The sequence below is a fragment of the Suricata suricatta genome, chromosome 1 (assembly GCF_006229205.1).
Source record: "Suricata suricatta isolate VVHF042 chromosome 1, meerkat_22Aug2017_6uvM2_HiC, whole genome shotgun sequence".
Lineage (NCBI taxonomy): Eukaryota > Metazoa > Chordata > Mammalia > Carnivora > Herpestidae > Suricata > Suricata suricatta.
This window is the reverse complement of record NC_043700.1, coordinates 45,580,249-45,603,647: the sequence shown is the minus strand read 5'-3', so window position 1 is coordinate 45,603,647 and position 23,399 is coordinate 45,580,249. Positions and strand designations below refer to the sequence as shown.

At 50.8% G+C, this 23,399-nt stretch overlaps 1 protein-coding gene across 2 annotated transcripts in view; it reads right to left on the bottom strand.

The window, feature by feature from the left end:
• DPYSL2 (dihydropyrimidinase like 2) overlaps positions 1–23,399 on the bottom strand; it is a 135,983-nt gene that overhangs the window by 8,777 nt on the left and 103,807 nt on the right. For both annotated transcript variants that reach the window (XM_029938108.1, XM_029938116.1), the window contains exons 4-10: positions 18,490–18,654; positions 15,780–15,841; positions 15,225–15,305; positions 14,629–14,697; positions 9,565–9,685; positions 1,241–1,397; positions 622–763 (exon numbers count right to left, since the gene is read on the bottom strand). In XM_029938108.1, coding sequence (XP_029793968.1) covers positions 622–763; positions 1,241–1,397; positions 9,565–9,685; positions 14,629–14,697; positions 15,225–15,305; positions 15,780–15,841; positions 18,490–18,654 — 797 coding nt within the window. The remainder of the gene's footprint in view (positions 1–621; positions 764–1,240; positions 1,398–9,564; positions 9,686–14,628; positions 14,698–15,224; positions 15,306–15,779; positions 15,842–18,489; positions 18,655–23,399) is intronic.

Here is a 23,399-nt window from a genome sequence, read left to right as displayed (position 1 = left end):
CAGTTTTAAGGAAACTGTGTCCATTTCCCAGAGTAGAAGACTGACGGAGACAGTCACCAGGTTGTTAAGGAAGTTTTTTCCTGACTGATCAAAAAAGCTGTATTTTATTATTTTTTTTATTATTTGTTTATTTTGAGAGAGAGAGAGAGAGAGAGAGAGAGAGAGAGAGAGAGAGAGAGAGAGAGACAGCGTGAGCAGGGAGGGGCAGAGAGAGAGGGAGACACAGAATCTGAAACAGGCTCCAGGCTCTGAGCTGTCAGCACAGCCCCTGGTGCAGGGCTCGAACTCGTGAACCATGATATTATGACCTGAGCAGAAGTTGGATGCTCAACTGACTGAGCCACCCAGGGGCCCCAAAGTTATTTCAGACTCTTAGGTTTTGTTTTTGTTCAGTTTCCATTGATTCACAGATGATAATGGTAAGAAATACATACGTATTATTTAGGAGAAGGCCTATAAAGAGTGGTCTTGGATTCCCAAACCTAAAAACTATTGTCACACAAGCACCAGCTTCTAGAATTTTCTCAGCTGCCATGTCAAGTCTTCCATGAAACCCACAGCCCTCAGATGAGGAGGCAGGGGGAAGCGGACGTGAACCCCGAGGAGGCCCTTGCTCCTTACCACAGCCTTATCCCAGATGACGGACATCCGCTCCTCGGTGCCATTGGTGCCTTCGGGGATCAGGGTGAAGTTGTCTTTTCCTACAGCCTTCTGGGCGGTGTTGAATGTGCAATGGGCGCTGCCCGTGACCTGAAGATCCCCACTGGAAGGAAAGCACATGGCTGGCTTTAAACTAATCTTATACCCCAATTCATCCTTGGACATATTTTTTTAATTTGAGAGGCCACTGAAAGTTTAGAAACAGCCCGTCCTCCCCTCAGAAGATAGGAAATTCGGGAAGAAGGGACATGGTACCCAAGCTGCTTATTGCCACTGTATCTACATCTGCTCTGTGAGGTATCTTATCTTCTGGCCTCGCTGCACCACAGTGGAACCCTTCTGATCCCTCATTCATCCCCTCTGGTTGACTTTCAAGATGGCCCAGGGTTTTATCTAGAATTTCCCTGCAGGACAACGTCAGAGCGATAATCCTCCGTTCCTGCTTGGCCATCTGAATTTGGAGAACAGAGGTCTCTCTGTTTGCAAGCCTGCCTCTGCCCATCAGGCTGGACCCTGGCAGGTCAGTCTGGTCCAAGGAAAGCCTGAGAAGGGGGAGTGTCAACGTGTCACCAAGACTCACCAGGACAGCAAGGAGTTGAGAAAGTCCGGAGTGGTTGGGTCAGGGCTCAGGGGTGGGGAGGTGACAAAAGCGGCAGCCTTGGCCCAGTTCTTGCTCCAGTAGTGGGAGCCATCAGTCCCCAAGCTGGCGGTGATGGGCTCGCCATACACCACAGTTCCTGACACACAGAAAGACAAAGCTTAGTTGGACACCGCCTGGCAGCTGGCCAATGGCTCACCGTCCTTCGCACCCCGTCTTGGAGGCAAGGACATGCATGGCCGAACACATCCACCAGCCAAAGTCACCAATCCAACATGCGCTCCCCAAGACTCCACCTCTGGGCCCCGCTCTTGAAACTCAACACACTCTCCCACTTCCTGCACTTCCGATTCCCACGTCTCCTGGCAATCCCCAGCTCAGACTGCACCCAAGGACCTAGTCCCAAGGGCTGTCAACACTCTTATTTGGGGTGACCCCCAACTTGACCTCGTTGCTCACCAAACACTTTCTCTACTTCCCAACACTGCCCAGCCCCCTTGGCACTGTCCAGTCCTGGCTCCTGGGCTGAGAGAGGAAGTTAGACATGGTATCAGCAGGCTGAGGCATTTGAGAACCTGTATACGTCCGGATGGGTCCAAGAGACAGCCTGGATCCCCCAAGTCACTACCTGAAGGCATCTGTCCTTAAGAGACACCAGATGCAGCGCCGACTTGGTGAGGCTGAGAAATAAAGGACTCTGTACACTTATGCTACTGAGACGTCAATGTGTCCAGAAGCATGAGTCCAACTTAACACATTGTCCAAGAATGTGGATTCCCTGATGCTCTCTCAAATCACGTCCTCTTCTCTGTCCATCCAGGTGCAAGCCAGAAAGTCAGGAGCCACCAACCCACTGAATGCCCGAACTTCAGCACCATAAACACAACCTTCCCTTTCCACCTCATGTCCCTTCCCTTCCATCGGGCCTTCTTCCTTTCTCCCTGCCTCTTCCAACAGAGCCTCCCAATTGGACTTCAGGTTTACTTTTGCTTTCCAAACGTTCTTCCCTGCCTCTCTGCTCATTCCCCAAGATACTTCCAGAATGATCTTCCCTATGCATAATCTTCCCAAGACATTCTCTGGCATAAACCTCTATGGAGCTCTTGTGCTTTCAGGAATAGAACCAAACTCCTCCCTCAGGCATCTAAGGCCCTTCATTATCCAGTGTCATATCAAACAAAGCTCATCTCTTTCTCAACAACATCCACGACTCACCTGGTCCTCCCTTCCAATAATCCAATAATCACCCAGTTTGGGATTTTTTGATTCTCCACTTGAAGGAGAATTCCTGAAGAAAAGTGGTCCATCTGCACATAGTAGGCACTCAGTAAATGTGTGTCAAACTGACGAAAGGGTGTAATGCTTCCTTAGTTGAAGGCATCAGGGCTGGGATTTCACTTCAGCCAGCCTTGCTGCCACCAAGCATGTGTCTCTCCTAGCCTCCTCCTATCAGAGGGAGGGCTGACCCTCTGCCCTCCCCCAACCAGCCACACAACAGTCCCCCAAGGATTCCCTCTCCTCCAAGGTCAAACACTTCCCAATCAGGAATTCGCCTACTTTCCCCTCCCCAGCCTCTTCCAAGGACCTCTGTCCTGACAAATCAGCACAACACCCTCTCTGCTCCTCTAGACCGGCCCCCTCCAGCCTCAGGAATTTCACAAAGGAGCTGCCCACCAGCCCAGGAGCCTTAGAGGCCATGGGCAGGCAGCTCTCTTGAGGTCATCAGTAAGGATCCCCAGGCAGGAGGAACCAGTCCAGGGCTCCAGAACCGGGGGAAGCCTCACACAGCAGGAAGCCCCCAGGCAGGAAAGGGCCAAAGCTTAGAAGCATCTGAAAGGGCTCCTGAGTTCCTGACCCACTCAAAGCCAGCTGGGCGGCTGCCCAAACTGCCCCAGCTCATCCAGAAGTGGAAAAACCCCGCACAAGGAGCAGGCCTTGCCGCTGCCAGGGCCACTTAGGAAATGCAAGCGGCTGAGCCCCTCTGCTCTCACAGGACCTGAGGCTCCTGGCTTTTGGTTTGCACTTCAGCTGCAACTGTCTGAGCCAGAGTATAGCTCTTCAGGACCCAGCCAGGAGGGGAGGTGTCTGCAAGTCATTAGGAAAACAAAGGATCTGTTACCCTAAAGGTTTCCTGCTTGGGGCAGAGGTTAGAGAGGGGGGAACTGCTCAGAGAAAGAGGCGGGCCAGCCCATCTTTGAAACTCACTGGTGAAGCAGGAGCATTTCCCGGATTTCCCCGTTACTTGCAACAGCTCCCCCTCTCCCCGAACCTGCCCTTCAGTCCCGCCTTAGGAAGCTTTAGCACAGGGGCAGCTGGTTTTTGGAACACCTCCTGGAACCCAAAAGTGCGAGTGCCCTTGACTGTGGCCTTCAGCTCATTCTGCAAAACACAACTCAGACTGGGCTGGGCCCCTGTTCTTACTGCGCCTGGGAATGCGCACCTCCCCGCGAAGGAATGAAGCCAGCCTGCAGCCTCTGGAAAACCCGGAACAGGGGGCCAGAACCTGCCTCCTTCGGCAGAGGCTGAGCCAGGACTCCTGGGCCAGAGCGGCGCTAAGGTGGGGATACGGGAGAAAGAGGGAGGCATCGCATCGCTCATTCCAACTCTGTCCTGTTCCAATTTCAAGGGATTCAGAGGTCCTTGCTGGCCTTCCAGTGATTTCTTTAGCCCCCAAAGGTGGGGAAGGAGCTAAACCATCCTGTAGAAGGCTCCTCCTCCCGGAAGAGGGAGGTGCACAGGTAGGTGGTTCTGCCACCAGGACTGATGACCCCCCAAGTACCTCCCCAGGGTCCTGCTCCCATTTTATAAAACTGTTCCCGAGGGAGCTGTGGACGAGCTTCTGGCCCTCAGTCAGACCACAGACACCACTCACCTGTGTGCCAGAAATAATTCCCAGTAATAATAATAAGTCATGAAATGGGCTTAAATGGCCTTTCCACACTCCTCTGCTGACCCTCTTTCTTGGCAGCACTGAGGCCTTCATGATTTTCTTCTCCAGGGAGAGGCTAAAGTGGAGGATGTGACCCCGGGCCAGCTTCTGGCAGGCTCTCAGGAAAGGCCGGGGCCTTCGGGTGGTGTTTGTTCACAACGAGCCTGGGGCCGAGTGCATTCATGAAGAATAAATGCAAGGCTGGGGTTAGAAATGTGTGACAGTTCCTGGCTCCGACAGCTCAGTCATACCCCATTAACTAGAAGCAAGAGCATAAATGCAGAGTAGAAACCAAGGAACAGAGCCACAAAAGCACAGAATAAAACCAACTGGGACAGTCTCTCTCTCTCTCTCTCTCCCTCTCTCTTGACTGTCAGAGAGCCCAGGCCAGAACGCAACAGCCTAGGGCTTGTCCATGGATAACCCTGTCAGATTTTGGTACCAAGACTGATTTCGGAGGAACAAAATCAAAAGTTATCTGACTTGGTTCCGGGGCTTCTAGAATTGCCTCTCTGATCTGATCTAATTTAAAGGCACTAGGCGCCTCTGTTTCTAGTCGTCAAGAGAGCACTACCAGTGGCGTGGTGGGGCAAAACAGATGCACAAAATACCACCACTGGATACTCCTTATAAACACTTATCATGAGAGGCTAAGTCTGGGTTGACCAGACTCCTTAGAATATTTTGTCAAACTGAGTAGAGCAGATTGCCTGGTGGCTCCTAATGATGCTGGAGAAAGTGGAGAAAGAAAAAGTGGAGTCCAGGAATTCAAGCTCCCGGCCCAAGTGCTATACAAACGACCCGAGAGTTTCTATGTCTGCGCTGAAAGAGAGCCTTATCTCCAGGAGTCTTCGAGTTTAGCTGGCCGGATACCACACGCACATGACCACACAGGCTGACTTCCCAACCTGCCCAGGGCACTGATTGGGAAGGAATTCGGCCTCTAGACAGCCTTCGGGCCAGGCTGCACCATCCACTCTTCCCAGAGTCTCGTCTCCAAACCTGCCTGCCCACCCTGCAGAGTTCAGCCTTGACGGCAACCACATTCACAAGAGCGAATTCCTTCAGATCACCTCTCTCTTCCCCTTTTTTCTTCTTTCTTTCCTCTCTCTCTCCCTCCCCACTCCTCTCCCTCTCTCCTACATCTATCAATCTTCTGTCTCTCTGAACACCCTGACAGATTTTAGTGGGATTTTATCACAGGCGCAAGCCAACCCATTTGCCACTCCTTGGGTTCAAGGTTGTGAGGCTGCACATTAGTTTAATACTAAGGCTTCCCCCCCAAGTTGGGGTGGTCCTCGCAGTCTCCATGAACCCAAGTTTTTCATGATGCTGGAATCATTCCTACTGGCCCACAGGGCACAGGAAGTATCGACTCAAGTGTGGGTTCCCAGGGTTTAACATCTCTCAACCGTCACCAGATGTTCTAAACTTTTCCACATCTGGGTTACAGGGGTGGGGCGAGGAGGATGGAGGAGGTCGATGGGGAGGCTACCAGGCATTACCTCCACGCTTCACTCATATACAGAAGATACTGGCAGACACCCTTGAGTTCATTTGTGGACAAAGTGTAGTCTGAGGGAGCCCATTCTAGAGAAATCCCCACACTAGACCCTCAGAGGGGAGAGAGGTGGCCAGGAGTCTGGAACCATGGGCTGGATGATCTGGGGGCAAGGTATTTACTTTCTGCATTTTAATTTCTCTTCCATGAAAAGGAGCCTTATTAAATCGACCAATGTCTAAGTTCTTCTGAAGAGTAAAAAACTGTCCAAAACAGTCTTTCCTGGGCTGTGTCTTCACTTTCTTATCTGCAGAATGGGGCTGATGATATGCGGCCCTGCTAGGTGGCACAGAACAGAGGGCACGACGTGTGAAAATCCGGCTTTCCGGGAAGACCGTGTGCAGCCGTGCTGGGTCACGTGTGTGTGGAAAATGGTCTCATTTCTATTCATCTCACTTTCTCACTTACCTTCTACGTCCTGTCTTAGATTTAGGACCAGCAAGTTTCTAGGTGGGGAGGTACATAGACATTAATAAAAAGACAAAATCATGGTCTTCCAACAGCTCTCATTTGTAGAGACATGTTGGGTGCCCTCAGGCAGCCTGACCTCTCTGAGACAGGCGGGGTGATGTCCGTAAACACTGGTCCCTTTCCTTTCTCTGCCCTCGAACCACACTTGGCTCACCGCTCTGTGATAACACTGACCACTTTCCACTGTGACTTTGGGTCCATGTGTCCTGCCCCTGCTAGTGAAGGAGGCGAGGGCTGGGACCATGTCTTGTCTCCAGCGCCAAGGCCTGAAATATCACATAATCCAAGTTTGCTGAGGGGGCACCCAGCTGGCTGAGTCGGCTAAGCGTCCAACTTTGGCTCAGTTCATGATCTCATGGCCTCTGAGTTCTAGCCCCACATTCAGCTCGCTATGTCAGCATAGAGCCCACTTCTGATCCTCTGTCCCACTCTCTGTCCCTCCCTCCTCTCTCTCAAAAATAAATAAATACTAAAAAAAAAAAAAAAAGTTTGCCAAATGAATGAAGAACCTCTCCATCTTACATATGAAGAAATGGAGCAGCAGAAAGTTGACAGCGCCTCACACTTCCTACCAGGGACCACAAGGACGCAGCTGAGATAAAGAATCCTTAGCAGAAAACCCCTACCTTGGGTCGGCGGGCATCTTTGCTATAGTTCTAACCAGCCCTTCGCTGCTCAGTCATGAGAACAGTGGGTACAATTATTACATGTCTCTATGTACATTATCTCACCTAGACACCATCTTTGCCCTTCAAGATGAGTCACTACTGCAGGAGGGAAAATGAGACCTAGAGATATTAAGGGGGCTGCCCGCATCACACGCTGGTGCACAGCGAGCTGGGATTTGATCCAGGACAGGACACTGATCCCAGAGCCCAAATGTGTAACACGACCGTATCCTGTTTTCCTTCTCAGTTGTTTGGGAATCCTTGCTTCTGTATTATGCATGACTCTCCTCAGTGTCAAGCTCTGGTTTCTACGAGGTTCGTTAAGAAACTGAACCCCAACATGTACCAGCATTTTGCATATTAAAATCTAAAAGCATGAAGGTAAAGAAGATATTCACATGGATATTCAGGCCTGAAGTTAGGCACCTGACAAAGCCTGATTCCACCACTCGTTCGCTTTGAGCTCCAGTTTACTCAGCTGCAAAGTAAAACAAAGTGCAAAAGCTCCTGCCCAGGCTGCCCCCCAGCGTTGTCATGAAGTTCCAACAAGATGGAAAGAGCCTTAAGAGCCCACAAGCAAGCAAGAATCTCACATTCTTGCTCATTAGCACCCAAAGGCACCAGAAATTCCTTTCTGGCAGCTCAGGCCCATCTCACGCAAAGGGTTCACAGACTAAAGGGTGACAGTCTGAATGCAAGAGCCAACCCCAGGGAACCAGGATGCAGGCACAGTTGGGACGGGCACACAGAAAGTTCTAGGACAAAGAGACTGAGGTAGTCCCTTCTTGGTGCTCATGGCCCAATACACACACAGAGTCAAAGTCCTAAGGACAACAGAGGAACATCATCAGGCACTGAGTCATACGTTGCTGGAGCAGGACTGGACTCTATAATAACATACATCAGCTCCACATCTTCAAATGAAGAAACTGAGGCACAGGAAGGAGAAGCTTCGGAACTGCCAGCAGGGCTGGCTTGCAGGCCAGCACTCTGTGCCCCAGACCAGGGAGGGCTAGCTCCACCTGCTGGGGCCAGGGTCTCGTGAGAGACAGACTCTTCCATCCTCTAATTTGGATAAGTGAAAATCTGAATCAGAGAGCAAGGCCTCGGATTTTACATGCGGTTAAATGGAATGTCTAATTATATTAAAATTATGTTAAAATGTTTGCTTAACTCTTTGTTTATTATTATCATCTGGGTCCAAGATGGTTACTAAAATAAATAAAAGGAATGGCTCCCTAACTTCCTTCCCCTTTCCAGACACTGTGCCAAGCAGCCCAAGGCTCTGTGAAAGCATCCGTTTTGTGATTCTTGTTGGGTGCTGCTTGGGGCTGATGCAAACATGTGCCTGGGTGACAAAGAGCCCAGGTGAGGGAGGGTCACTGATAGGAATCATCCGCAGTGGCTCCTAGAAAAAACAACTCAGAGAGGATTCTGAATGGATGACGTTATTTAAGGGAATGTTTCTTTATTGCAAAAAGGCAATTCCTGCAGCCGCCGGCAGAGGGCAGGTTCCCAAAAAGCTAGGAACGCAGCGACCCTGTGCTGAGAAGCCTAAGGACAGAGGCCCGGGGAGAGCTCCAAGGAACCCGGGCAGGAATTGCTGGGTCCATCTGGAAGCCATCATCTCTGGGGACAGGCTGACTCACTGGTCATTGAGCAATTTGTTCTAGGTCTTGTACCAAGTCACCCACCAGTGAAAAACTACCGTGCTCCTTACGTATGCGGATCACATCCCACACGGAACTAGAAACAGAAGCACAGAGGTCCAACTGCTCCCTTACGGACAGAGGAAGTAAGATACAGAAAGAGATAAAGAGGTAGAGAATGAGAGAGAGAGAGAGACAGAGAGACAGGCAAACACAGACAGACACCAGGAGGAAGCTAGGCAGAAATTAAGGGAGAAAGGATCAGGCCAGATGCAGCCTCACAAAGTCAACTACACGCGACCAGGCTGTAGGCGGAGCCACACCCAGCACAGGACACGTGGTGTGATTACGCAAACTCACGGTCTACCGCAGATTACAAGAGGGCTCTGCTGTATTCATAATGTATAAGGTGCTTCACGAACAGCCTTTGGATGCAGCAGCAGAAACTTACTAAATTAGTTTCCAAGAACCTTCTCAGTGGACTCCTTAAGTTCTAACAGCACCAGCCTCAGCCCAGAACACATCAATGTAATTTACAAGGAATGACTCTAGCACCCGGAGAGCCGGACATGAGGAGACCCGGGGCCAAATCCCCTGCCCTGCGCCCCCACGAGCCTCTCTTACTTACCCCAGCAGAAATCACTACCAGCCACGGAGCGGGGACTCGTTTTGCAATAGAACGTTTCCCAGAAGGGTTCTGTGGCAGATGGAGGCTGACGCCATCTGTGTATATGCCGAGTTTATTTAGACTGCATCAAAGTAAGTCCAACTTTCCTACAGAAGCGGGGGCAGGAGGGAAATGCGCCTGCCCACCCACTCTTTGTAGCACGGGCGGCTTTAAATAGATACCGACAAGGCGGCCGCGGTGGAATGGAGAGAGAAACTGGAGCTCCCTGCCTCGCTCGGCGGTAATTAGGTTAATGCTGGAACGTGATAAAAGCAGCCCACTTGGCACGAAGGTCTGGAAACGGAGCCCTTCTCCCTTTCTGACCTGCCCGCAGTCACACAGCGGGTAAGGTAACGCTCACCCTTTTTCCGGGCCTGGGCGATGACTTCCGCCGCGCTCTTGCTCATCACCTTGGTGACATACAGGGGGCAGTTGGTCTGGTTGGCGATGGTAATAGAGCGATTCACAGCTTCGGCCTCGACCTACAGAAGAATATGGGAACATAAGAACTGTGCCCACTCCATGGCCCGTCTTTAACCTCAATCTCCGAGATAGGCCGAGAGGAACAAGAGGCTGCCGTGTCCTCCAAGTTCTACCCTAAGTGGCACCCCAGGAGGGGGATGTGACTCTCCCAGTGTCACTCAGCACTGGTGGGTGGTAATGACCTGACAAGTGGCTTAAAGAGTGCCCAGCAGACCTATGACATCATCAGCCTGGAGCTGGTGAGAAATTCAGATCCTCAGGTGGCTCCCAGACCCCCAGGATCAGTAACATTGGGGATAGGACCCAGAAAGGTGGTTAGTCCTAACAGCTCTGGGTGATTTTTATGCTTTGTGCATGTGAGAAAGCAATCAGGCAGGGAAGCTGCTTCCAAGTCAGTGCATTTGCTCCGCTGCATGGTCGAGTTGAGAAATTCAGTGGCGAGATTTCTGTCCTGGGCTTCTGTCCGACCCCCAGATATGAACCCAAGGAAGAGTACAACCTCACAGGGCTCTGGGAATGGAGCAGGCTTGGCCAGAATGTCCAGCAACAGTCCTCAGTACGTGATACACGTCCAAGGCGCACACAGACTGGTCCACCTTCCTCACGAGATGCGGAGCTGCTCTAATAAGAGGATTCTTTGAACCTGATGCTTCAGTGAATAATATTTCAACAACCCCAAGTGATTATTGCTAAATACCCAACCAGGTCAGACTACTGAGATCAAGGTGTGCCTTACAGACATACATGTGTTTAGAATGGGCAACTGAAGGAACATTGGAGCTGTAGAACGATGGATCTCAAAAAGCCTCTTGCTCCCTCTCAAGTCGTGGGGAAAGCTGTGGCTCCAACTCCTTGAAGCCAGGGGCTGGGTATGACTCAGTCCTCTGGGCCCCACCCCCCGACGTAGTTCCAGTGGGACATCTATTCCCATCATAGAGTCTCGTCGACAGCCAGCTGCCCAAGCACGTTTACCGAACAAATGAATTACTTTCCGTTAATGGTGAGCGCGAGGCCGTTCTGTAAGGAGCTGCTATTTTTCGCAAGAAATAGCTGAGCTCCTAACTGAATTATCTTAGCTAACCAAGTTTCCACAGGAGCGTGGCCAAGAGCGAAGGCTCTATAATTGCATTAACTGGTAATCTAATTTAATAAATGAAGACAACTCCATTCACGTTTGCCCTTTCAGGAATCAACTGTGAAGAGAGAGGTCTCAAAATTCAAAGGCAAACCAAATGGCTCTTGGAAAAGCTCATTAATCGTCCAAATGTTTTTAATTCCTAGAATATCTGCTCCCTCTCCTTGACTCCAGTTACCACAGAAGTACGTCTGGCCCGGGAAGGCACAGAGAGGGATGGCCTGAATCTCGGCGGCCACCTCAGAAGTCTGCAATGTGAAGCGCAGAAAGGTCTCATCTAGAATCCTCATGGCTTCCCACGAGTGCCAGTGACTACACAATTTATTGGCCCACATAATCGTTCAGAAAGTGAACAGAGGCACTATTAACGACTGCATGGGGGCAATGGATATGGCCTGTGACTGTCCTGGGTGAACTGGAATGTGAAATTGGACGAATTAGGGAGTAAATGGAGCAAAAGTGCCAGTTCTATGGGGGGCCTACCCCTTTGGGACAGGCTTCCCAGGGCCCACTCTGGATTGGCTCCCTCACTGTGAGGTGAGCTCTGGCCCCACCCCTGCCCCAGCAGATGCCGGGCGGTGGCAGACACCTAACTACAGGGCCCCCTCACTGAAAGAGAGGGTCCCTTACAGCCCATCTCTCTGTGTTTCACCCAGAAGCATGGACGGATCCAGGCCTACCCTTCTGTGTGTACCTGTGCAGGGCCCTTCACGCGGGGGACTGATTTAAATAACTGACCTAAAATATTATGAAAATGGTACTACTGCTTAAAATTTAAAGAAAATTTGTCTCATTATAGAGCTCTCAAGGATTCGGGGGGTCATCGGGCCTTGATGATTTTTAAGATTGGGCATTCCAAGATCCAGAGAGGAAAGCCACTTGTCTGGGGACACACAACAGTGTCAGAGCACACAACACTGTGTATACACAGCAGTGTTGGTAGTCAGTACCTGACCAGTACACACAACAGTGTCAGAGCACACAACACTGTGTGTATACCTGACAGTCTCGGTACTCAGTACATGGTCAGTACACACAACAGTGTCAGAACATACAACAGTGTGTACACACAAGCGTCAGAACACACAACATTGTCAGTACACACAACAGAATGAGAATACACAACAGTGTCTGTACACACAGTGTCTAGATACTACATCGCCTCCGTGGCTCCATCCCCCAACTGCTTGCCTGCCCGGCGGCAGTTCCCGAAGGCCTAGCTAGAAAGCTCCTTTCTCTGGGAAAGACTCTTGGTCAGCATCGCCCTCACCCCCGTGTTCCCAACTTACTTCCCAGATGCCAGTCTTTCCGCCCAGAGCCCGGGTCACAGTCTACCCTGCCTAGTTACTTTCCACCTCTCTCTTCCTCTCCAGCTCAGCCACAGTCCCCTTCTCATTCATCTCGCTGTCCGACAGGACCCAGTCATCATATATGTCAGGCACCATTGATAGACAGGTGGTTTCTAGATGTCCCCATTCCCTAGTGTCCCTCTCAGTCTTAGCTGAAAGCAGGGAGACCATGGCAAGCAATCTCACACAACTGAGAGGGAATTACATGCATGTTACTAACTACTGCTTCATATGTACAGGCGGTGTCTCCCTAACTGCACTGTCAAGCTCAAGTTCCTTCAGCACAGTTCCCTGTTTTCTTCTCCCTGTGGCCCCCAGAGGGTTTAACAACAGATTCCTGGCGACAAACTGAAAAATCATCACCGGGAGCTGAGGGAGAAGGCGCCAGCTGGTGTCCGGCGGCTCACGGGGCTGTCATAAGGGTGCACCTGCTCGAGGAAAGCACCAAATACTGCGGCTGACAGAGAGCAGGTGCCTCTGAACCAGCTGAGAAGCAGATGGCCCTGGAAAGCAGAGGAAAGCAGAAGCCCCCAAAACAGCCGTTCGTGAGGCAAGAGGACCCTCCCCAAAAGCCAAGAGCTCCTCGAATGGGAGCACTCCAGACCTGCCAGCCCCCTGGGAAGGTCCCATACTCCACCATGGGGGATTCTGAATTCTCCAGGCCAACAGCTGCTGGAGGGACGTTTCTGGTGTCCCATCCTGGAAAAATGGGTTTGATTCTTGTGGTCAAAACAGCAAACCAGAACAACTCTCCTCCGATAGCTTTTGCCTGCTCGGTAAGCCCCCGGGCTTGCTTTCTGTTTTCAAGTCTGCAGGGACCCGGGGATGCAGAGCAGACAGGAGGAGGAGGGAAAGCAAGCCCCTGCGAAGGCTCTTACACTTTCTGCAGGGGCATGGCTCTCAGAAGTAGCCTCGGGTGAGAAGGTAAGCGGCCTTGACTCCTCTCAGTGCGCAGCACAGTCTCGCACACCTGCACAGCTATAATGGCGGGAGCGGCCCCCAGCCCACTCCCAGGATAGAGGGGGGAGCAAACTTCCAAGTACACCCACCCCCAGGTGTCACCATCTATGGGGTCCATGGGCTTCTCGGTGAGCTTGGGCTCATGTCTGTGTGTGTGTGTGTGTGTGTGTGTGTGTGTGTGTGTGTGTGTGTACACACAAAGCGGTGGGGGGCCAGGGGAGCAGGCAGGACACTAGCCCTCCAGTACAGGGCAGTCATTCACTTCATGCCACCTTGCCATTCATCTCAGAGACATGGAAATAGTCACCATAGCACAACTCCGTGTGGCACCACACGCAGATAACAGAACGTCAGTGGCTTCCTGGGACACAGCTATGCAGCCTATGTGAATGGCGCCCCCTGGAGTTGTGCAAAGGAGGCTGGGCTGTGTCTGCTCTCCTTCACCGGACGGTTGTCAGGCTGAAATGGTTAACTGTGAGGCACTGTGCCTGGCTCCTCTCGGGGCTCTTTCTTTCAAGGAGAAGCAAGCAAGCGCCACAAGAGCCATGTCACTCCTCTACCTGTCCTGGAGTCCTTGCGGTTCAAAGGCCTGAGCCCCAAACCATTTCAAGACTGAATCAGAACCAGCCAGTCCAAGGAAGATGGCGCTGGTGGCCAGCTTGGCCTCTGCCGACCCGGTCACCCCAGCAGATCTGTCCAGGGAAACGTGGTTAAAGTGGTCGCCAAGGCCAGCTCCGAAGGGGAAACAAATGCCACAGAAAAGAACCTTCAGGGTGTCTGAACAAGTGATCCGGTGTGTGCACGTTAGTGTATATATGTGTGCATACGTGAGTGTGTACATGCAAACGTAACTATGAGCAATACGGTGTGTGCATAAGCAAGGACAAGTGCGTGTGTGTGTTATAGTACACACTTGTGCACAAAACCAACCTCAGGGACTCTGAGCATCAGCCACTGACAGTGCCATCCTCTCTCTCCTATAAGCTCCTCCCAGAGTCGCTGTCCACCAGCCCTAGAGGCAGTACGCAGCTAACACAGGGGCCAAAGAAGTCACCTGCAATCTCCCTCACCTGTGTGCTGGCTGGCCCCAGCTCATCTCCGCGGCTCCTCAGCACGTAGGGGAAGGTTGGATGGTTGTGGAAGGAACCCATGGCCAGGAGGGGGACCAGACGGTACTAAAGATGTAATAGGCTCTGTCCTTCCACTGAGGAAGGACGAGTCTGTGTGTGTCAATGACTATGTCTCTGTGTGTCTATCTCTGAGTCTGTTGTGTCTCTGTGGCTATGCCTCGGTCTGTGTGTCTGAGTATGTGTCTCAGGGTCCGTGTCTCTGTCTCCGTCTGTGTATCTGTCTCTCAGTCTGTGTGCACTGTACGCGTGTGCGCACAGTAGAAAGCGCAGAATGAAGATGTGTAAATCCCCAGAGTGCACGGGACAGTCCCAGTGCCTCCCCCTTCTCCTCCTTCTGCCCGTCTCTTCCACCTCCCACAGGTGTTCACCTCCTCCGGCCGGCTCAGCACGTGTCCCTCGGGGCCCGTGATGCCCAGATCCAGGATCCTCTGCTGTTCCTGCAAGGGGAAACAAAAGCCCGACTGTCAGGGCGAGCTGGACTTGAGACGCTCTGATTGCTAGAGACCTTTCACCCAAAAACTTACTCAGGCAAGATGACCACTCGGCCCCCATGCCAGGGCCTCGTGCAGAGAAGCGTTCCGTGCCCTGTCCCCAGGCCTGCCCGAACAGGGGTTCGGCTCTTCCCCTGGGATGCTGAGAGCCGGTGCGTGCCGGGCCCTGGGCCACAGTGTAAAATGTCTGTATGTGGGAGGCCATGTTGCCCCCCCACAGGCGGCTGCCCTACAGCATCGAGAGAAGCGACTTCTCTGTGCAAAGGGATCAGGCCGTGTGTCCCACAGAACGCAGAGAGGCACACGTCACTGACATCCACGCTACTGGTGAGACTTTTAGCAGTGTGCCCAGGGCAGTCCCACCAGGTCCCCATTCCTCCTCCTTGCAGCTGAGCCACAGAAGTGGCTTCTCGCTCCCGAGCCCACCGCTCACCCTGCTGGTCATGGAGATGATGAGGAAGAATGCACCATACCTCTGCAATGATGTCCCCGTTTTCTGCGTGGACTTGGGCGATGGCGCCAATATCCCGGATCACGCTCAGTACTTCATAGATCTGAAGGGGGGAGGGATCAGAGACAGGGATGTCCATGTTCCTGGTCACAGGTACAGCCACTCCCCAGCTGGCCACACGGGTCGGAAATGGCACCAACTGCAGCTACTATTAAAGCTGGCTCTTTGGATGTGCCCCAAGGGGAAGGCTTCCAGCCGCTCGGTAATCAACAGGGATGTGGAGAAGGGGAGGCTCACGGAGGACACCCGCACTCGGCCGGGTTTGCTGAGGTGGCTCTGAGTACATCTCTGGGCTCTGCTGTCCCACAGAGGCAGCTCTGAGGGTGACCCCAGGGCCGGGTGGAACACTGGCTTCAGACCCTCCCCAAAGGTAAGAGTTACATCGGGATTTCATCCCCAGCCACTTCCCATCAAGCTAAGGGGCGTACATACACCGGAGGCAGCTTTGCAAGACAACGGCCTTGGCCCAGATGTACCAAATGCCGGAAGCCTGCTCAGAAAAGGCAACTTTCCTCACCTGGGAATCGGTTAGCTGGAAGCGATCTTTGAAAGCCATGTACACCAGGAAGGAATTTACCCCTAGCAGACAGACAAAACAGAGAGGTGGAGACAGGGCTTTAATAAATAAATCAAACAAACTGGAAGCGAATAAGAAAGGGATAATACTATGCATGTATGTATATATATGGAGAGAAAGGAAGGACGGGAGAGACAGAGGTGGAGACAGATAAGAATAAAGCAAATGGGGTAAAATATCAAGAATTGGTAAATGTGGGAAGAGGGTACAGCAGTTCTTTTTAGTACCCTGATGGTTTTTCTCTAAATTTAAAACTATACCGAAATTAGAATTTGCCTGTACTTATACAAGCATTCAAATACACAGCAATATCATTCACAACAGCCAAGGGGCAGAAGTGACCGATAAATGGATATGCAAAATGTCATACAGCCATACAACAGAACACCACTCAGCCTGCAGCTGGAAGAAAATCCTGTCATGTGGAGGAACCCTGCGGACACTACGCTAAGGGAACTGGCCAGTCACTACAGGACAGATATGCAGGATTCCATTTACAAGTCAAATTTATAGAAACACAAAGTAGAAATGGGAGGGGGGCTGTGGGGGTGCCCAGGTAGCTCAGTCAGTTAGGTGCCTGACTTCTGCTCATGTCATGATCTAGCGGTTCATGAGTTCAAGCCCCGTGTCGGGTTCTGTGCTGACAGCTCAGAGCCTGGAGCCTGCTTCAGATTCTGAGTCTCCCTCTCTCTCTGCCCCTCACTGATTTGAGCTCTGTCTCTCTATCTCTCTGTCTCTCTCTCTCAAAAATAAACATTAAAAAAATTTTTAATTAATAAAAAAGTAGAACGAGGGTTGCCAGGGAATGGGGGAAGGGGCCTGGGGGGTTGGTGTTTAATCGGTACAGAGCTTCTGGGGATGGACGGTGAAATGGCCGTGCAACAACGTACAAGAACATTCGTATCTGATGCCTCTGAACTGCATATTTGAAACTGACTCAGATGGGGGCGCCTGGGGACTCTTGATCTTGGCTCAGGTCATGATCTCACAGTTCGTGAGCTAGAGCCCCACACTGGGTTCTGCCATGACAGCCGAGAGCCTGCTTGAGATCCTCTCTCTCCCTCTCTCTGCCCCTCCCCTGCTTTCTCTCTCTCTCTCAAAATAAATAAACTTTAAAAAATGACTAAGATGGTAAATTTTATGTCATGCTGTACTTTACCACAATTTAAAAAGTGAAAAAATAAAAACAAAAGTTGCCCCCCACTGTTGTGACTTTAAGAAGAAAATGGATTAGGATATTCTGTGGATGAAGATCTAGATTAACTGTCTTTTCTCTGGTAAACAGCCTTCCATCCAAGCTTGCTTTTAAGAAATGTTGTTAAGTAAGAAAGGGTCCAACAAGCCGATGTTGCAATTCTCGCCCTGGCATTTCAGAGTCCTTGCCTCCCACGGCACCACACCAGACAGCCCTGCCTGACATCCGTCTCGATGGTAAACAACTGGACGGACAACCTTCTAGTCTTGGAGTTTAATTCAAGCCGCCTGGGGGTGCTGGACGCTGCCCGGGTGCAAGGGCTCAGGACATCCCAGCCCTTCTCTCCTGCCGGGCAACAGTTGCTATGGAGATGCTCCTGCCTGATTTGGAGTCCATTCCATTCAAGTATGGAAAGTTAAACCCTTGAAGACTCAGTTTTCCCAAAAGTGAGAAAGGTCAAGGGTAACTTACGTTCTTTGAGGCAGAACCTTTGTGCCAGAAACAATCTTAGAATATCTAGTCCAATACCTTCATGTAATTTTTTTAAATTGAGATTCAAAATATTAAGTAATTCCCCAAGCTAGTGGGCGGAAGAGCAGACAAATAAACCCAAGACTCTAGATTTTCATTCTGGGTGTTTTCTGCCATATTTATGGATACCTAGCATATCCATGCATAGACATTTCCCTCCTGCTATTTTACTCATAGCTCATGGAACTTCTGAGCTTACACGTCTCAGAACCCAAAAGCAACAGGCGCGCCCCTGACAGTTAAGATCCACTGAGGTCAACATGTCACCCTAGGAGTCTAGTCTGTAGCCAAGCTCAAGACGACCCCAGAAGATGATGTGATTTGGCAGTACCCCCCAAATTCCCAGGGCAAAAGATTCCCAAAGAGACCCTGAGGTAGTCCAGATTCCTCCAGCCTCCCTGGGAATCTTCCAGGGCCCAACCCCTGGAATCCTACTCCCTAAAATAGTCCTCTGGGATGAAAAAGACCTTTCAGGGTGTCCAGAGTCCTCAAATCTATCCTGGTCCTCGTGGGCTTGCAGAAGAGCTTGCCTGCAGCCTCCACTCAGCATCCTGGCCACCCCCCAAGGACTGTCCAGAATCCTCCCTGGAAGAAGCATTCTTATCCTTTGAGGGCAAATCACTCTCATGGCCTCAACTCTCCAACCTGGCTGGTTGTGGTTCCCTCAAACCGGCAAGCTGTGCGTGGCTGTTACATAAGAACTAGTCCCCTGGTAAGGCTCAGGTTCTCTTGTCAACACAAGCTTCCGTTGCTGTACTGGGTTTGGTCACCCCCATGGGCACCGGCTGCAGCCCGACCCTCTCTCCTCGAAGGTATGGAGGGGAGGCAGAGAAGCACTATCCCCAGAGCTTCCCTTCGGAGAACTGTGCCAAGTCACGCACCAAAATGGAAATATTCCCGGAGGGGGTGGTCAGTATAACCTACCGTGGTCCTTCACCAGGGCCTCCATCTCCTCCTGGATGCCCTTATGCCACTCAGTGATGTCCACGTGCAGAGAGTAGTCACAGCAGGACTTGCTGTCAGCCCACTCCCTCCACTGGTCGAAGGCTGCCAGCAGGCTTGTCCCCGGCTCAGGCACGACATGGTCAACTAGAAAAGAACAGACATTTGTTGTCATCCACAGGAGGCTGCAGGGCCATGGGTCAGCGGCAATTTTCCCATTGCAACCTTGAATAAGGCTTCTTGGGTTCAAACTCGAGATGGTGATCTCTACATCCAGCTTCTAAGAATCCACTTAAACCAATGGACTCCCCAAGAGGGAGAAGGTAGAAAGCAGAAACCCGGCATGGCATGATTACTCCAAGGAAACCACGCATGAACTGCCCAGATCCGATGGCCCAGTTCAGAGTCCCTGAAAGCACGTACCTCGGGCACATTTCACGGACAATGAGTCCTTATGGACAATGGCAGTGTAGGATGGCCGGCCAGAGCTGCCAAACCTTTCTGTGTGGCGACAGCCCCCCGCCTCCCACCAGACGGCAAGGAACTTGAAGATGCTGGACCCTCGCCATGCAGACTGAGGCTTTTAACATTTCCCCAGCGTATCCGATCTCTCATCACCGCTCGTATTTCTGCAGCATAATACCACTTTGTAATCTAAGGGGGACCTTTTCGTCTTAAGAGTTCAAAGCGTCTTTTAAAACAGTGGTTATTGTTATATTGTTATTGAGTTAGGCTGAGAGGGGAGACGGGACTTTGAACTCCAGCTGAATTGAGTTTGTCTCCTGGCTCTACCACCTATCAGCTGAGGGCTCTTGGGTAAGCTACTTAATCTCCACTACCCTAAGTTTCTGTGCTGGCTTATAATGGGGATATTAACTGCCACACACATTTGTTATGGGGACTAAATGAAATAGCATATCTATCTATCTTCTGTCCTTCCCCTATTCAGCCCTCCAGCAGTCTCCTATTGCTCTTAAGATAAAGATTAAAGTCCCCAACAAAGTCTACAAGGCTCTACCCAGCTTGGCCCTTGCCCACCTCAACAACATCACTCGGGCTCAACTCCCCTTTGCACTCTGCTCCCCAACCAAATGGGCTACCTTTCGTTCCTGCTCCCTTCTGCCACAGGGCCTTTGCACAGGTACTGTATCTCTACGTCTCAGAGAGCACTCGCCCAGTTACCCCGATGACGAGAGGTTTACCAGAACAATTACTACCCATCTTCTACACAGAGACACGAAAATATGAACTGCAGTGACTTGTCCAAGGTCAAATCAAACTTATGCAACAAAAAAAGATAAAACCCAAAACTTCTGACCCCTGAGGCAATGAATCATTCTTCTAAATAAAATATTGGATTTCCTACACCCAGGTAAGTAGTTCTTGGCTAAGAAAATGCCAGCCCAGGCAATCTAGTGAGCTCAAATTTCTGAAATGGATCAAATCTTGCAGACGCTGCTCAACTGTAATCAACCGAGCTTGGTTTTGTGTATCTCGAAAATGTGCACATCTGAGCTGAACTCCCTTTTGATGAAATGTACTTTTTTAGTAAGTAGCAGTATATAATTAATGCCTAGCTGGTACTATAATATGTATAGTGTTATCTAACGAAAGCAATGAGGATGTCCACTTGTGATGCAAGCCAGTTCCATCTGTAAAATGCTAACAGAAACCCTGGTAAAACAATTACAATTTTCTTAAAATTGTGCCCCACCCCATGCCCTGCAAAAAGAAAAGGAGGAGGAGGAGAAGGGGGAAGAGGGTGGGGGGAGGAAGAAGAGGAGGTGGAGGAGAAGGAAAATATGACTTTGTTGCAAACACAGTTTGGATAGAGTCTCCTTAGTCACGCCCCTGGCTTCCTCACTTGCCCCGCCACATCAGCCTACGTGAGCAGCCAGATAGATGGCTCCAATCTTTCCCCAGATCCTGTCACTCTGCCGGTTGATCCTTCGGTGGCTGTCTACCACCTTAGAGTCAAATTCAAACACCCCGCCCCCAACCTTGGTCCTGTGGATCCAGTGTCTTCTCTCCACCACACACTCTTGCCCCTCCCCCTGGCTCATCACCATCAGTCCCTGGCCATTTCTGGAGCTACCAGATCTTCCCCACCTCCAGGACTTTCCACCAGCAGACTTCTCTCTCTGGAAACTCATTCTCCGGGCTCCTTGCTTGGGTATCCCTGCCTCTTCCTCACTGGCTACATGTCACATCCTCATCTGCAGTATTTCTGCATCACTCCTCCTAGTTTGCTATCTGACTCCCCCTGCTAAGATGTAAACTCCCTCAGAGGAGGGACTGAGTCCCTGGATAGAGGAAGTGCTCAATAAACATTTTTAATAAGTAAATAAGCGTTCCCTTCCAGCTCACATGCCTCCTTGCAAGATCAGGTCAAGCACTAAAGGAGGTGCTCTGCTGGGAACGTGCCCAGATTTTCAAGTTCAACCTCAAGTATATGTAAGGTGGTCTGGTGCTAAGCTACTCAAACTTCACTGTGTTTAAGAATTCTCGAGAGCTCCCCAGAGTTTCAGATTCTGTAGGTCTGGGCTGGAACATGAGAATTTGTATTTTTTTAAGTTTATTTATTTTGAGAGAGAGAGAGAGAGTTGGGAAAGGGCAGAGAGAGAGGAAAAGAGAGAGAATACCAAGAAGACTCTGCACTGGCAGTGAGGAGCCTGCTGTGGGGCTCGAACTCACAAACCACAAGATCATGACCTGAGCCAAAGTCAGACGCTTAACCAACTGAGCCACCTAGGCGCCCCGAGAATTTGGATTTTAATCATCTCTCTTGGAGCTGCTAGGTCTGCCTTTGGATCACTGAGGGCAAATCTTTTCCCATTTTCTTCTCCAAGCACCTCAATTCACTCATGCCCATCTTACCCCATTCTACTACACAATAGCATTACCATTTACAAAGAAACATCAAGTTCCCTGGCTGGAATACCGTGGCTTCCCTCCATGTCCAAAAACAGCTCCTAGAGTTACGAACTCTTGAAAACTCCGGATACAGACAAGCCGAGGGCTCCAGGGAAATAAACATGTTTCCTCTAAAAACGAATGACACTCAGAAACGTGTCCATGGAAAGCCTCCTCGTGTTTTCCCACAGTCCTTTCCCTGGGACCCCTCTCCTGGGAAGAGCTGCCCCAGGGCACAGGGCAGAATGTCATCCTCATTTCCGGAGGGAGCACAGATGACCCACTGAAGACACAAGCCTGCAGAGGATCTGCATGGAGCTCCCAGGCCTTTTCTGATTCTCCTCAGCTGTCCCTGCAAGAGCCTGGCTCTGGCCTTGCAGCTGACTTTTTACCCCTCTCCCCGTAATGTAAGACGTGAGGGAGAGCTCATCAACCCAGCCCTCCACCAGGAGCTGAAAAGACAATGACCCTGGGGTCCAAGAGCTCTGGGTTCTGACCCGGCTCTTGCCCTGCTGTGTATCCTCCTTGGGACCCCGATCGCTTCATATACAAAGCACGGGAGTGAAAGTTCATGCGGCGGGGGCTGCAGGCGGCTTCAGGAAGTGTGGGTGAAAGCACCTGGCAAGATGTCTGGCATACACGGAGTTTTCATTCCCCCGGGATGAACACTCGGAAAACACCCTGTGGGCTCCGTGGGAGGCCTGCGAGTCTGGGTTATGAGGGAACATGCCCCAGGGCAGTGTCCTGAACTCAGAACTTACAGCCAGCGTCCGGAAGTGCTTGCATCTAGAAGACACCAGCCATTTCCAAGGGACAATTTTTACTTCTCTTAAAACTGTCGAAAGACCCGACATGCTTCAACAGCTTTATTGAAATGTGATTCACATGCTACACAATTCACCCTTTAAACCGTACAATGCAGTGGTGTTTGGACTAGTCACAGAGCTGTGTAACCATCACCACAATCGAATTGGAGACCGTCCCCCCAAAAAGAAGCGTCATTCGCATCTGCCGCCCTTCCCCATTCCCAGCCCCAGGGGCAACCACTAATTTGCTTTCTGTCTCTGTAGACTGGCCCTTTTCGGATATTTCATGTAAATGGAATCACACAGTGCGTGGTCTTTTGTATCTGGCTTTTTTCATGTATCATCTCTCCCAGGTCCGTCCATGTGGGAGCATGTATCAGCACTTCATTTCTTTTTTTAATTTAATTTTTTTTTGGAGAAAGAGAGAGCATGAGTGGGGGAGAGGGGCAGAGGGAGAGAGTCTTAAGCAGGCTCCACTATCAGCGTGGAGCCCGATGCGGGGCTCGATCCCACAATCCTGGGATCAGGGACCACGACCTGAGCAGCCAAAAAGTAAGAGTCAGTTGCCCAGACAACTAAGCCACCCAGGTGGCCTGGTATCCTGTTTTTTTATTTACTGGATATTGGCAAGGTGTCATATGCACAGTAAATGAGCTGCGCCTTGAAATTCAAATAAAGAACTCCTTTGAAGTATGCAGTATTTAAAAGACCCTTTTTTTTTAACTTTTTACTTTGAGGTAATTATAGATTCATGTGAGCTGTAAGAGGTCCTCAGAACCTCCACCCAGTGTCCCCCGGGGTAACATCTTGCTTAACTACAACACCACATCACAACCAGGAAGTCCACATTGACACAATCCAAGACCCCAGTTCTCAAAAGGACAGCAGTTGGGGTTTCTGATCAGCTCTCAAAGGGCCCGGCATTGTCGAAAACACAGAGATGCCAGAAAAGTCATCCCCGTAGCCCCTGTTCAGGGAATTGAAGTGTCAGATCCCGAACCACACCCCAAAAGTCTACAGGGGATAAGCATCACCCACATTCGCATGGAGACACTAGACACTCTAGACACTCGACTTAGTCCACTTGGCAGGCACCCCACAAGCCAGTGGTCTTTAAGCTATCAGAATTGCCCATCTCCTGACTCCCATTCCAGAATCACCCTGCCTCATTCT